Genomic DNA, 14143 nt, shown 5'->3' on the forward strand with positions numbered 1-14143 from the left:
TTTGAATTGTAAACTGACCAAAAAATGATAAAAGAAATGACTTTTCAAGCACTCCATATAATTTACAATTAGGAAATAGCCAACCGATCTTATGCAATCAACAGAATATTCGATGCTACCAGGAGTAATCAGAATTGAAGTTTCTATATGTTGAAACGGTCACTGAAGTTCAAACAATTATCATCTATCAAAATATACGAGGTTCATTGATACCTCCATACAGATCCAGGTTATTATTAACCCGGTTAATTCATTGGATAGCTCGGATCAGAGTCAATGTGTCGAGCACTTTTTTCACTAGCCGGGCATTTCTCCTCTTCTCAGGTGATCAATAGCTCGGTACCTCATACAAGCACCCGGGTACCTTACCACTCGAGTCACCTCGAGAATTGCACCATACTCGAGTATGATTGATACATGATGTCTAATTTGTCAGAACTACTTGGATTTGGAGTGTTCTAAAAGTCATCAGAAGCTATAGTATGGACAGCCGACTTACCATACTTAATAGGTGACACTGCAAACGAGGTATCTACCACATTTTCTACTATAAATAACAGATATTAATCTCATTTAAGAATTCTAAAATTCTTGAACTCTCAAGCACACATATATTTTCGCATATATTCGCTTGTGTTCATCTTCAACCTGCGCTGACTTAAGCATCGGAGTGGCTACGCCGGACACTCTTCCAACGCCCATTCACGAGTTCTTTTTCTTGTTTGCAGGTGTTATTGAAGCCATTATATTCACTCAATTTCTAAACACTAAATTATTGATTTGATCCGGTAGAGCCTCGTATCCGGCTCATCCATTTCATCGAGTTCACATCATTCATATTTAATTACACAAATTTTTTATATAATAACGATTTATCTTTGAGAGTAATGTCTTTTTAACATACCATAATTGAGTATAATCGAAACATTGCTTACTTGTGGTACAAAAATAAAAGCAAAATTATATATGTATATATATTTTTAATGTTATGTCTAAAAAAAGTTGAATGAAGCTAGATAAGGCTTTATTTGTTTTTGTTTAACCCTATGACCAAGTTCATATTCGAAAATGTCAAATGTCTCTTTCAATTTCAACTCAAAATTTCTCTCTATTTTGCACTTTGCAGCTACTGGTTTCAATGCACTTTGTTTGATTCAACATTCAGGTTTCTTGCGTAACTTTTGGCAAGAAAAATTGATCACACATTTGGTCCGATTTTTATATTTTATTTTATACTTTGTAGATTGTAATAACAAAAAAAATCTTGTTGAGAAAATTCATAACGCAATGTGAAGGGATCTTAAAATTCAATTCAGGAACGGCTACAATAAATAATATGGCAAGTTTTCAACGGATACAATGGATCCAACGAAGCAAAATCCTTTTTCTAATTGGGCCTTTGTTCCAAACAAAGTCGCGCGGAGCAATATCTTTTGGATATGGATCCAAAAAGTTAAAAGTATGGAGCTGAGCAGCATCAAAGAAATGACCAAATTATTCTTTTTGAAGTTCAAATATCTTCTTCCTTCTTCATAGTTAATGCCGAATGCAATGCGCGGAATCGCATCACTTGTCAAGGTTTGAAGACAATGCCACACATCCACTTCACTAGATCCTTCGCTCAACGCAATGTCATCCCATTTGCTAATTAGCATCTCACAACTACTCGAGTAAAATGAGGGAAACATATTCTACTCGAAGAAAAAAAGAAAAGTTCTACGACAAATTGAAGTTTGATTAAAGAAAATGATGAGCAGAATCTTGAAGTTTTTACGTTTAGTTTTTCGAGGTGAAAGGCAGGATCGATCAGTTTTCTAAGCTTGGCCCATTTCTCCGTTTCGTAGGAAGCTACTTCTCGTGCTAGAAGCTTACCCAGTGGAGAATAAGGCTTCTGAAAAACATAACTTCTTGACAAAACCTCTTTTATCAGTTTCGGGTCAAAGAGAATAGTTGTGGGTGTTGGACCAAACCACATGAAGCCTTATTCTTATCATAACTCTACCTCCTATTTCAAGTTGATAAAAAAAAAAAAAACAACAATTACATACAAAAGCAGACAATCAATCATGTTGAGTTTCTTATCATAACTATATGGTTGTTAAACGATGACTCTATGCAACGACTGGCCTTTGTTAATTTCAATTTAATCTGCCCCATGAAAGTGGAAGGAAGTGATATATTTTAAAAGAACAACAAATCGTAGTTTCTGAGAGATTCATGGATGAAAGGCAACAGTCTGGGGATTATATCATTAGACAAAGTGATGGGTTTGGACTTGGCTTCTTTTATCATCGCGAAAATTTCTTGGAAGTCCCCAAACAAAAATCTGTAAGATCTTCCATTAAATCCCTGCTGCCTTAGCTGTTTCTCCTCTCTCTTGGGCCTCGACCACACCCATTTCAACATTTTCCAACCATATACTGATACTAAAACAGCACAAGAAAGTGCCAATGCTGTGTGCCATATATCCATCAAATGATTTTCCCTCAGTTAGTCAAAAGAAAATGATTTTGTTCACCAAGTTCGAGTGAAGATCAGTTTACACTAGCAGAGGAGAATGGAGATGAGTATGGGGACTTGTGAAGCACTGTATAAATCTAGTTCGACTTTGATTTCGATCCAATCTCCTGTTTTAGAATATATCATATTACTTCTTGTTTAAGCGACTGAATCAATTTTAGTAAATTCAAGAATAGACTATTGTTCAAGTGTTTAATTGCTTAGGGTATTTTAACTCAACTTTACTTTGGAAAGATATATAAATGTCATGTAAGATATTCATGGAAAACAAAAAAGTGGAGCAGGAGGTTTATTAATGTCTATGCAGCTAGAGCTTAGACTACAAAAAAGTGGAGCAGGAGGTTGATTAATGTCTATGCTAGAGTTTAGACTCTTATTATATATTTCAACAAAGGCTACACCTCGCTGTCACGGAGTGACCATAAAAAAACAAGCAAAATTAAGATTAAGAAAATACAGATATGGATCTATCTATTTATCTATACATACGATCACAATATTCTAGAGTTGAACCGAATTAGCAATGCCCATGGATCCCTTAGTTTATCCGCCCAGGAAACAGGATTTGGCGGCTATAGTAGGTACTTGGGATTCGGATCAGTTTGGCAACCTAAACTATACTCCACCAAGGCTCGAATTCATCTGCAGACCAACCAAGACTGTTCTCTTATACAAGTCTCGTCTTTCTGACTGTACTTCCTGTGAATCAGTTGGAGCAGGTGCCTCCGTAAGAAACTGCTGCCAGAAGACGTCATTACCCCCAACCGGGAGGGAAGGAACGGTGCTGCCATGGTCTTGATCTTTCAACATTTCTGTATCTAGCGTTTTATTCGGGCTCATGTTCACATCAATTCCGGATGGTTTGTAGCTTGAATCTGGATCAATACAAATGGACGATATAGCAGGAATATCAACAAAACTCGAAGATGTGGCTAGCTCTGGGGAGGAATGGCAATTTTGTGAAGGTGACACCGCCATTTGGCACTCGGGCGAGGAATCCGAATTGCCAGATGATGTCGGAATTTCAGTTATAACTACTGGTGAAGGCAAAGAGAGCACGTTAAACTCCTGCAAATTTTGAGATGGATTTTGAGATGGAGTTTGGCCGATTTCTTGCAGAAACTTCTCCCAAAAAGCCAAGGAAGAATCCAACTTTTCAACCACTTCGTAGTTTAATAATGGAAGAGATGAATTCTCTTGCAAGGTCGTGCTATGGTCCTGCACCAGATTGGCTTCATCATGCAAATAATTCAAAGCCAACAACCTTCTTTTCTTGTTATGGGGCTCCACCTCGTCCATGAGACTAGAGGCATATCCTGGTTTCTGCAGCATTTGAGCAAAGATGGCCATCAACTGCTGCTGCCGTTGATTGATAGTTTCCAACGTCTGCCCTAATGACCTGAGTTGATATTTGTATTCTAGATTTTCATTTTCACACCGGTCCACTTCCGACTGAAGTAAAAACTTCTCGTGTTGCAGTTTCTCAATCTCCTTTTCAAATTGTTCTCGCTCTGAGTCACTCAATGCAGCTGTATTTCCATGACCTGAATGACTGTGGATGGGTTTTCGCCTATGTATGTTCTTTAAAATATGCCTCTGCCCTCGAATAAACTCCTCATTGGCAAACTCCCACTGATCAGGATCAATCTTTCTGAAACCCTACAGATTGCAGGGAAATGATGAGCAAAAGTATGATACAGTTAATATCTTGACAACTAAAAATAAAACCAGAAAAGAACTCCAAATGCAGAAATTTAACCGGAAGGGTGTAGAACATATGTTGCCTTCCTATTTTTGTTTCATTCCAAAGCCATAAATCTACTGTTTAACGAAGTCGAGGTATCCACTCTCAAAACATTCAGAATTTTTTTAAGACTGATTAAAAGCCATATGGCCAATGAAGACAGTGCAACTCAATCCTTTCGGATCTTAACCCTGCCTAAGGAGCACGATCGTCACATATATACACATCCAAATATATAGGACAACCCAAGTTTGTACTTAACCCGTGCCAATAATTGCACAAATTTACTTAAGCCATGGGTTTTGGGGATTAAATTGGCGAGCCAAATCGGCTCGAATTCCAATTTTATGATCCACAGCCAAATTTTGCATCAAAAGCTATAAGCGATTGCAAGTTACCATACGCAACACAGCGAGCTAATTGCTTGCAACCCAGTATTTTTCAACCCATCGCAGAAGCACATAAACAAATATATGAATTTCCACAAATATACATACACTAAATAAGGGGGGAAAAAGGCTCAACTCCATGAAATGGAAATTGAGATGATGATCAAGAAATTCTCAGAGAACAGAGAGCTTACGTATGTATTCAGTTGCCTGATGAAGCTGGAGAAGTTATTGTGCTTGAAATATTTAGGCAACAAATCTCTAGCAAACTCCGGCGGATTCCAAACAACAAAACTATGACCGGTGTGACTCCAAGAAACTATAGAATTCGTCAAGGGATCATCCACCATTTCATATGTTTTCACCAGAAATGGAGCCGGTGAATTGGAACCACCATTCGGTCCATCCATCACTAAAACAATTAATTAAATATATATGTATAAATAATTTACTTCAAAGCCCAAAATTCTTGTATCTCCCCCTCACGTGAGATCAAACAGCCCAAGTTTTCCTCAGAAATTCATCAAACCCCTTAAAATTTCTGTAAAGATTCAATATTTTCTTCTGGTAACACGCAAATTCAACTCACAGGAAAAAAAACCGCGAACATAACCACCCAATTCAACAATATTTTCAAATTTCAATTAAACAAATAAAAAACAAAGGACTTTTCATAATGATTTCTTGAATATTTCAAAACCAACAGAAAACAAGTAACTCTTAAAATAAAGCGTGTCTTGGAGAAAAAGAAATAAAACCCAGATGAAAGATGTATATATTGAAAAGAACCCAAATGTTTTATCAAAAAAAAAAAAACAAACAAACAAACAATCGTCACAATCGTCAAATCTTGACCTTTGATTGAGTGGGATTCATAAAAAAAATGAGTGAACCAAAAAGAAGAGTAGACTTGACTTTCAACAGTTTGGGTTCTCTGATAATTTGAGCACAAGAATGGCTCAGCGTCGTTAACTTTATGGTCTACATATTCATCTCTGGGATGAAAGTGGTGTTGGTTTGAATTTTCAAAGATGCCATTTTTTAAATAATAAATTTAATTAGAACGTTGAATTCAACTTCGACGAGAAAAGACTATAAGAAGAACAAGAATCTGTCAGATCCATTCAAATTCAGTGAAATGAGGCTCCATAGTGATAAAAATTACCATTAGATTTTGTATATTTTAATCAAGTTTCGTTATCTTTAACATTAAACATATTTTGATTCAAATCATTCACAAGCACTCTTCAAATTTGTGGTATTCAATTATATTAAATGACAAAAATTTTACAGATCGTATTTTGTGAGATAGATATCTTGTTTGGTTCATTCATTTAAATATTACTTTTTATCAAGAATATCGGTAAGATACCTCCTCATATTAAATTACAACTTTAGTGATTATATTATCCAATTCCTTAACCAAACCAAATTACTCGAATTACGTCCTAATATTATTTAATTATTGGGCCCCGATGTTAATAATTGATATCACCGGAAACATACAAGAAATTATTCAAATTCAATTTCCAAAGAGAAGTATACTCAAATGTCGTACAGGTAAGTTAACGAACCTGGAAATGCAATTGACAAATTTGTTTTCTCAAGTTGATTAAGAGATTTGTTACAATTAAATCTCGAATTTAAGACTTTGTCTCACACTTAATTAATAGATGACATATACGATGACGTTAAATTTACGGTTATTTAATTAATGCTCCTCACCTACATAGATGTGGTGTTTTTTTTTTAAATTATTTTGGACCTAAATATGACAACCGACTAATATAACGTTGTAGACGACGATTTTTCCTGTTTCTGATGTTTATGGAATTTAGTTTAATTTAATTTGCGTGAGGGAGAGGCAGTATATTACAGAGAGAAAGAATAGGTGTACATGAGATTAGACTTCAGCCGCCTCCTTTTTGGATTTTTCTTTTTAGTGCTGGTTGAATTTGCATGTGAAATATTAAATACTAATTGACGATGTAATTAGTTAAAAGTACATTTGGTGATTCTTGTTCCAAAATTTTTAGTAATAACACAACCTAAATGGTTGTTAGGGTAACATAAAATTGAATTGCACTTTCATAGCATCTTTAGCTAATACTCAAAAATAAGATTTAACCTATTATAAAAAAAATTTTATGACGTGAGAAACCGTAGCCGGTAATTTTTAATGTGCATTGTATAAACACATAGGTGGGACAAACTTATCCGAAATGTGTCGCATGATAAAGAGAATCGAACTCTTAACCATCAACCAAATGGTCACTTACTCCACCGACTCGGATACTCCAGAGGAGGCCTATTATAGCTTGTTGCTATGCATAAATGTTTATAATAATATGGGAAAAAGTATTTTGGATTTCTTTGAAGTAAAGTTTTTAGTACTTTTTGAGTATGAAACTTTCCCAAGTTTATTTTCAAAAATTCTAATTTTTGTTAAAAAAAAAATCCAATTCATCAAAATTAATGTATTTACCTAAAAATGACACTAACTAATATATATAATATAAAAATGTATATACTTTATTTTTATGATGACATGTAATTTACAGGACATTTTTAAATATTTTACGCAATAAAATTTGCAATTCCAAATATTATAAATTTGGTGGATTATTTTTTTATTAGTGTAAACTAATTAATTGTGTCATACGTAATATATGAAAAATTTCTTTGAAAACATTTAATAGAAAAGATGGATTTGGTCCACAATCCATAGTTAATTAATAATTATAGGTAAGATACACAAACATGCAATTATTAAATGAAAATTTTCCTGATATAATTCAGACTTATCCGCATATAAAATTTTACCATAATTATGTTATGCGTGCATAATGAGTGGGTCTCATGTGAGACCGTCTCACGGATTTTAATCTGTGAGACGGGTCAACCCGACCCATATTCACAATAAAAAGTAATACTCTTAGCATAAAAAATAATACATTTTCATGGATAACCCAAATAAGAGATCCGTCTCACAAATACAACCCGTGAGACCGTCTCACACAAGTTTTTGCCATAATTTATTTACTCCTTAATGAGATCACACATATATTCACAATTAAATTCCCGGGACGGACTGAAAAAAAAAAAAGTTATCTCCATTTATATTAATTTCTCCGATGGCCGCTGTCAACTCTGCGTATGGGAGAATAGCAGAAAGTGGCTGCGATATTTACCAAGGGGAATGGGTCTTCGAGAACTCGTATCCTCTCTACAATACATCACAGTGCCCGTTTATGTACAAACAGTTCGGTTGCCGGAAGAATGGAAGACCCGATAAAGATTACATGAAATACAGATGGCAGCCCAAGCGATCATGCAATTTACCGATCGAGGTAACTAATTTATACGGAGATCTCTCCGTCGGGCATAATTTTTTTATATGTTACCTATTATTTTATAGCAAAAACTTGTATGAGATAGTTTCACGGGTTGTATTTTGTGAGACGAGTCTCTTATTTGGCTCATCCATGAAAAAATATTATTTTTTATATTAAGAGTATTATTTTTTTATTGTGAATATCGGTAGGATTGACCCATGTCACATATAAAAATTTGTGAGACCGTTTCACAAAAAACTTACTATTATTCTATATTTACAAGAAACTTACTATTATTCTATATCTTAAAATTTTGATTTATCTTAAAAATTCTAAATGAAAAACGTGTGTACATCAAAAACTTAAATTTAATATTTTATAGTTTTGTCACAATTTTGTTACTATATAAAAATTATAAAATATCAAAAAAAATTTGAGTGAGTTCATGTGAGACCGTCTCACGGATCTTAATCTGTTAGATGGGTCAACCCTACCCATATTCACAATAAAAAGTAATGCTCTTAGCATAAAAAATAATACTTTCTCATGGATAACCCAAATAAGAGATTCGTCTCAGAAAAATGACCCGTGAGATCGTCTCACACAAGTTTTTGCCAAAAAATTTAGTAGGGCAAAAAATTTGCGAACATTTTTTCCTCTCTCTACAAAATATGTAAAAAATATTGGGGTATACAAAATCTTGATTTACCAAAATTTTATTAATCTTACATAACGATAAAAAAAATATATATATTTATATTATATTATATAAACCTTAGAATTATGTTTTTCTACACAAAATTTAAATGTACTACCAGTTTTATATATTTAATTTAATTAAAATATATTATTATTATTATTATTATTATTATTATTATTATTATTATTATTATTATTATTATTATTATTATTATTATTATTATTATTATTATGTCTAAATATACAACATACATGTCAGTAAATTGCCAATTAACTAAACCTTGAAGATTTAATTGGTCTATTGTACAAAAGTTTAACTCCAATAACCAAAAAAACAAAATTAAAGAAATAAAATATGTACAAGATAATTATTTATTTTAAAACTTTGATATATTTGGCATATTTAAATTTCAAATAAATAAAGAATTATACTAAATCAGATTTTAAATACTTGGAGATCGATATATCAAACTAAACAAACATAAAAATCAAACTTAACTTGGTTCAATCATAATTTGAATTTAAATATAATTTATACGTCCTATTAAAATTTAGGGTATATTTTAAATTATATTAATAACTAAATAATGAGTTTGTTATTATAATTAAGTAAGATAAAAAATTATGATTAAATCTTAAAATATAATTAGTTTATTAATTAATGTGAAAAATAATGTACTGTAGGTTTTTAAAATTAACTAATATTTAGGGAATGCAATCTTCACAATTAATTAAATAAAAAGGTAAATTTGAATGTGATCAACAAATTATATATGGAGATCAAATAAAACTTCCATGTTATCAAATATATAAATCAAGAATTTTTGCATGCAGAGATGAACAAATTTCAGAAGATTAACTTGAAATTTGTTGATTTACATTATTTAATTTTTGATATAATGTGAACTTTGGCCAACAAATATAATTCGTGAGTGAATTTTCTTCTTTATTTCTGCATTGGTTTCGCGTTTCAGTCATATTATAAATTAATTATTTTGCTAGAGCTATCTAGGGGGCAGGGGCAACCTAGCAATGTGGTCCCATTGATCGAGCATACATACATGGATCGATAATTTTGTAAAAAACATAGAGTAATACTACATGTAAAATTAAATTTGTATAACAATTTTTATAACACAAAAATTCATTAAAAAAATTTCATTTATCAAAATTTAATGAGAAATTCAATACAAAATCTCATGAAATAATAGCAAAAAATCTCACGATATGATAACAAATGCAACAATATAATTGTTATAAATATTATTATAATTAAGATATATAAGTCGTATCGTTATCATTATTCAATTATATATGTGATAAAATACATCATACCATCATTATCGTTAATGAATTTTGTTGAAGTTAGTCACTAGAAAGAATAACACAATATTCAGTTGATAATGTTCTTATCCAAAAAAAAAAAAAAAAATATGTTGATAATGTTATGAGATAAAATTATTCACTGAACCGTCTTGTTCGACTATATAGACTTCTGGGATATAAACAACATATTTTTTAGACCTTGTGACCCGTATTTTTTTGTGTGTTCATCATAAACTCAAATGATCTATACAATAATTTGTAAATCACATTGATCTGATAAACTATATTGGACAAATCATGTATGACAGAGTCAAACTGAGAAGACATCTGCATACCCTACCAAAAAGAATTGAACGTCTGATGTCATGATAGGTGTATGTTGTCATACAATACCAGCTCAACTTCTCTTTCAAACTAAGATTAAAACAATTTTAAAATGATGGTAAGCGTCAAAATTCAATATATATGAGGTTTAAATTATAAATAATCTAAGAATGTTCCGAGAATTTTTTAAATAATTTTCACATATTTGTGTAGAAAATCAATGATTGATTTGCTTGCATTGACCTGATTCACCCCCCCTGGAACCTGACGAATTTCTTGGGTTCACATTCTCTTGATGGGTGGGTGTCACCATGTGTGTGTATATATATATATATATACACACACGCGCGCGCATATCGATGTTGATAAACCCTCAAATAAATAAGGGAAAATTTAGTTGATCCCCTTAATTACCAATCATAATCAAAATCAGTACGTAATTCATTGCATTTTTCACTTTTTGATTCTGACGTTTCATATATATTTCGAAATCCCAAGTTCGGGATTATCTCCACCCTTTACTTTATATGGAAATACATTGTTTTCCTGGATATTATTTACCTTTTAACCTTTTAATTTAATTAATTTAATTTTCCTGGACATTTACTGCAAATCTATTTCCTTTCCTTTTCTATAGTCACAAGCCAAGATTATAAACATTTTTGTTGATAATGATTAGCGACACATATTTTGTTGATTATGGAAGGTTTGACGGCGTCGATTTCTTGAAAAAAATAAATGGGAAGCGTCTGATATTTGTGGGAGATTCACTTAGTCTTAATCAGTGGCAATCTCTAGCATGCCTGACTCATGTAGCAGTGCCGGGGCCAAACTACACCTCCGGAAGAATAGGCGGCCTTTCGTATACATTCCCTGTGAGATTCACGCATGGTCACATTCTCTTCATCTTCATCATATGAATTGCTAGAAATATATGTGGCTTATGATCATACTTATATATTTGCTTTGTAGTCTTGGTAACTTAGCGAAAACGATTAACTCGAGTCACTAGATCAGCTAATTCTACCAAGTTTTAAAGCCATTGAAGAGTTTCTGCACAAGCTGGTTGGTTTACTGCATGCATGTCTATGAACTAATGTTACATGATGACCTTGAAGCAGTGACAGAGCCACAAGTAGATGTAGTACTCCCCGCATCGAGTACTGTATTCTGTGGATGTTCTCAAAAACTATATAAGAAATTTTAATTTTTTCCCATTTGAGAGAGAGGCTAGATTAGATACTTAGATGTCAAATATAGGCTTAGGCTCCATTTGTGTTGTGGTCATGCATGGCGCCGATTTTATTACCGTGCCATTAATTAATATGAATGTGTAAGTAGGAGTACAATGTTTCGTTGATTTTCTTTCGAAATGCTTTCCTTGTGGATATTGCGAGGGGTTCGAGCGGGAAGAGGGTGCTGAAGCTGCATTCCATCAGCACCAGCAAAATATGGGGCGAAATGGATGTCATGATTTTCGACCCCTGGCATTGGTGGCTTCACTCCGGAAGAAAACAGCCGTAAAAACATCTCAAACAGCTTCGACTTTTTGATGTGGAAATATTTAACCGAATCATTCCTATTTTCGTTTTGATTCCTGTTTCTTTTTTATTTTATTTTCACAGCCGAGATTTGGTCATATATGGTAACACTACAGTTAAAGACCTGGATCACTTGACTGCTTATGAGAAAGCACTTGAAACATGGGCTAAATGGATAGATGGTAACATTGACACAACAAACGCCAAAGTATTTTTCCAGGGCGTTTCTCCTGATCATGACAGGTAATCCATTGAAACAATAAAGTAATTACTATCTACGACATGTTAACCAGCCCACCTTTTGATTTTTTCAACTAATTTTTCAGAGGTCAAGGATCAAAGGCACCAAATTGCGATGGTCAGACGCAGCCGCTGAAAGGTCTAGGCGGGCAGGTCCCTCACCCAGAAGAAATAGTATGGGAGAGAATATCGAATTCAATGTCCAAACCAGTGCATTTGCTGAATGTTACAGCAGTTTCGCAGCTGAGAATAGATGGGCATCCTTCTGTTTACTGGGGATGAGGCCACAATGCTAATTCCGACTGCACCCACTGGTGCCTTGCCGGAGTTCCCGATACCTGGAATGAATTCTTGTACGCTGCTCTCTAGCTAGGAAGAAGTAAGTAATTGGAATGAATCCTTGTACGCTGACATAACTGATCAACTAAATTCTCACACACATTTTTTGAGATAACATAAATTTCTTGAAACTACATATAAATTTACAAACACTTCAATTTTGTGTCCATAACATCAACACCCAGCAGAAGCGGGGAAGATGGGATTGATCTTTCGGTCAAACTTCGAAAAAAACTTAATTATTTTTAAAAATGATTGAATCATGATTTGAAAACCTATCAAATGTTATTGACATAAAATTCTGGACCCCGGCCCAAGTGCACGCATGTCTTGAGTATGTGATTTTTTATTTTTATTTTTATTTTTATTTTTTGAAGTTACCGACAAATGTTGAATTGGATTTTAGGCACAAATTATATATTATCTGTATCGTATATATATCTTACTATCTTATCTTATTAGAATAGACGTCCTTTAATTAAATGTTTTTCAATTAATTAGTGAGGTCCGAGATTATCATAATTTAACTTTCAACAAAATCATAATATCAGGCAAACCATTTTATATATTGTCTTTTTTTTTAATCATTAGATGTATTCTTATTTGAGTGAGTCTCATGTGAGACCGTCTCACGGATCATAATCCGTGAGACGGGTCAACCCTACACATATTCACAATAAAAAGTAATACTCTCGGCATAAAAAAGTAATATTTTTTCATGGGTGATCCAAATAAGAGATCCGTCTCACAAATACGACCTGTGAGACCGTCTCACACAAGTTTTTGTTTGTTTTTATTTACTAAAATAACACTCGCTTTGTGAGCTTTGATGTTTTATTATTTACGAAAATGTTTTATGAATAAACCAAATAATAACAAAATTTTATGAATAAACTTGATCCAAACAGTCAAAAGTCCACTTAACAATCAACGATTTCGGCCTATGTTCGAGAGCATAAAGCCTGAAAAAGTGGAGAAAACGCGTTTCCCTTTTCATTTCTAGATAAATCAGAATTAATATCCATAAGTTTTTTTTTAAAAAAAAAACATTTTTTTTACTAAAAATGAATGGGTTTTTGTCTAATAGAGGTGTACGGAAAAAATCTTATGATATTGATAATTAATCCGTTGTAATTTTTAAATCAATATATGTGATAAATTTTTATTGCCGGTACACAACTTATGTGTGTCGTAATATTTTATTTGTGAAATAGGATCGAAAAACTTATAAAGTACTCTATCATTAAATATTTTTTTAAATATAATTTCTCTCGATTTAAAACTTTCCAAATTTTAATAAACTTCACCCTAGTCAAATATTTTACCTTCAATACGATGTGTGTTTTTTCAGACAATCACGAAAACATAGGCAAGACGTTTATCTATTGGCTGCAAACTTGTTATAGGTTGAATTTAATGGTTAATTAATGACTCTAATTACATAATTAAATACATTTCCAGGAGAATGTGGTAAGAAAGAGACATTATGTACATAAGAGGACAATACGACTTGAGTAGTAGATGTCCCATATTTATATTTGGATCTAAATTTAGTTATTGCATTGGATGAATAAAGTTATATCCCGAGATCTCGTAATCAGACCATACTCATAAGGTAAAGTTTGAGACCGTATCTTAAATATAGTTTGAATTTTTTTGTAAAAAAAAATTCTGATGTTTGAACAA

The 14143-nt window shown here is 32.7% G+C and overlaps 2 protein-coding genes across 3 annotated transcripts; one reads left to right on the forward strand and one right to left on the reverse strand.

The window, feature by feature from the left end:
- Positions 1-2862: 2862 nt before the first annotated feature.
- Positions 2863-5605, reverse strand: LOC140812271 (heat stress transcription factor A-4c-like). Its single transcript, XM_073170505.1, has 2 exons — positions 4848-5605; positions 2863-4179 (listed from the first exon to the last, which is right to left on the reverse strand). The coding sequence occupies exons 1-2, from the start codon at positions 5061-5063 to the stop codon at positions 3136-3138; spliced, it is 1260 nt and encodes a 419-aa protein (XP_073026606.1). The 5' UTR covers positions 5064-5605; the 3' UTR covers positions 2863-3135.
- A 2198-nt stretch (positions 5606-7803) lies between these two features.
- On the forward strand, positions 7804-12580 carry LOC140812389 (protein trichome birefringence-like 43). 2 transcript variants are annotated; one of them, XM_073170644.1, is made up of 5 exons: positions 7804-8003; positions 11044-11212; positions 11676-11857; positions 11963-12121; positions 12205-12580. In XM_073170644.1, exons 3-5 carry the CDS (start codon positions 11799-11801, stop codon positions 12398-12400), a joined length of 414 nt encoding a protein of 137 aa, XP_073026745.1. In that variant the 5' UTR covers positions 7804-8003; positions 11044-11212; positions 11676-11798; the 3' UTR covers positions 12401-12580. The 2 variants fall into 2 exon arrangements, with proteins under 2 accessions (XP_073026745.1, XP_073026744.1); XM_073170643.1 differs by lacking the exon at positions 7804-8003 and having other exon boundaries at positions 10815-11212.
- The last annotated feature ends 1563 nt before the right edge of the window (positions 12581-14143 follow it).

Source organism: Primulina eburnea, chromosome 14 (assembly GCF_022965805.1).
Source record: "Primulina eburnea isolate SZY01 chromosome 14, ASM2296580v1, whole genome shotgun sequence".
Taxonomy (NCBI): Eukaryota; Viridiplantae; Streptophyta; class Magnoliopsida; order Lamiales; family Gesneriaceae; genus Primulina; species Primulina eburnea.

What these genes read in the sequence shown, in the direction of transcription:
- LOC140812271 (XM_073170505.1), bottom strand. Translation starts at nt 5,063, where the DNA reads ATGGATGGACCGAATGGTGGTTCCAATTCACCGGCTCCATTTCTGGTG. An exon ending in TCAGGCAACTGAATACATAC is followed by an intron (nt 4,180 to 4,847) that starts GTAAGCTCTCTG and finishes TGCAATCTGTAG; the next exon opens with GGTTTCAGAAAGATTGATCC.
- LOC140812389 (XM_073170644.1), top strand. Translation starts at nt 11,799, where the DNA reads ATGGATGTCATGATTTTCGACCCCTGGCATTGGTGGCTTCACTCCGGA. An exon ending in CACTCCGGAAGAAAACAGCC is followed by an intron (nt 11,858 to 11,962) that starts GTAAAAACATCT and finishes TTATTTTCACAG; the next exon opens with CCGAGATTTGGTCATATATG. An exon ending in GTTTCTCCTGATCATGACAG is followed by an intron (nt 12,122 to 12,204) that starts GTAATCCATTGA and finishes CTAATTTTTCAG; the next exon opens with AGGTCAAGGATCAAAGGCAC.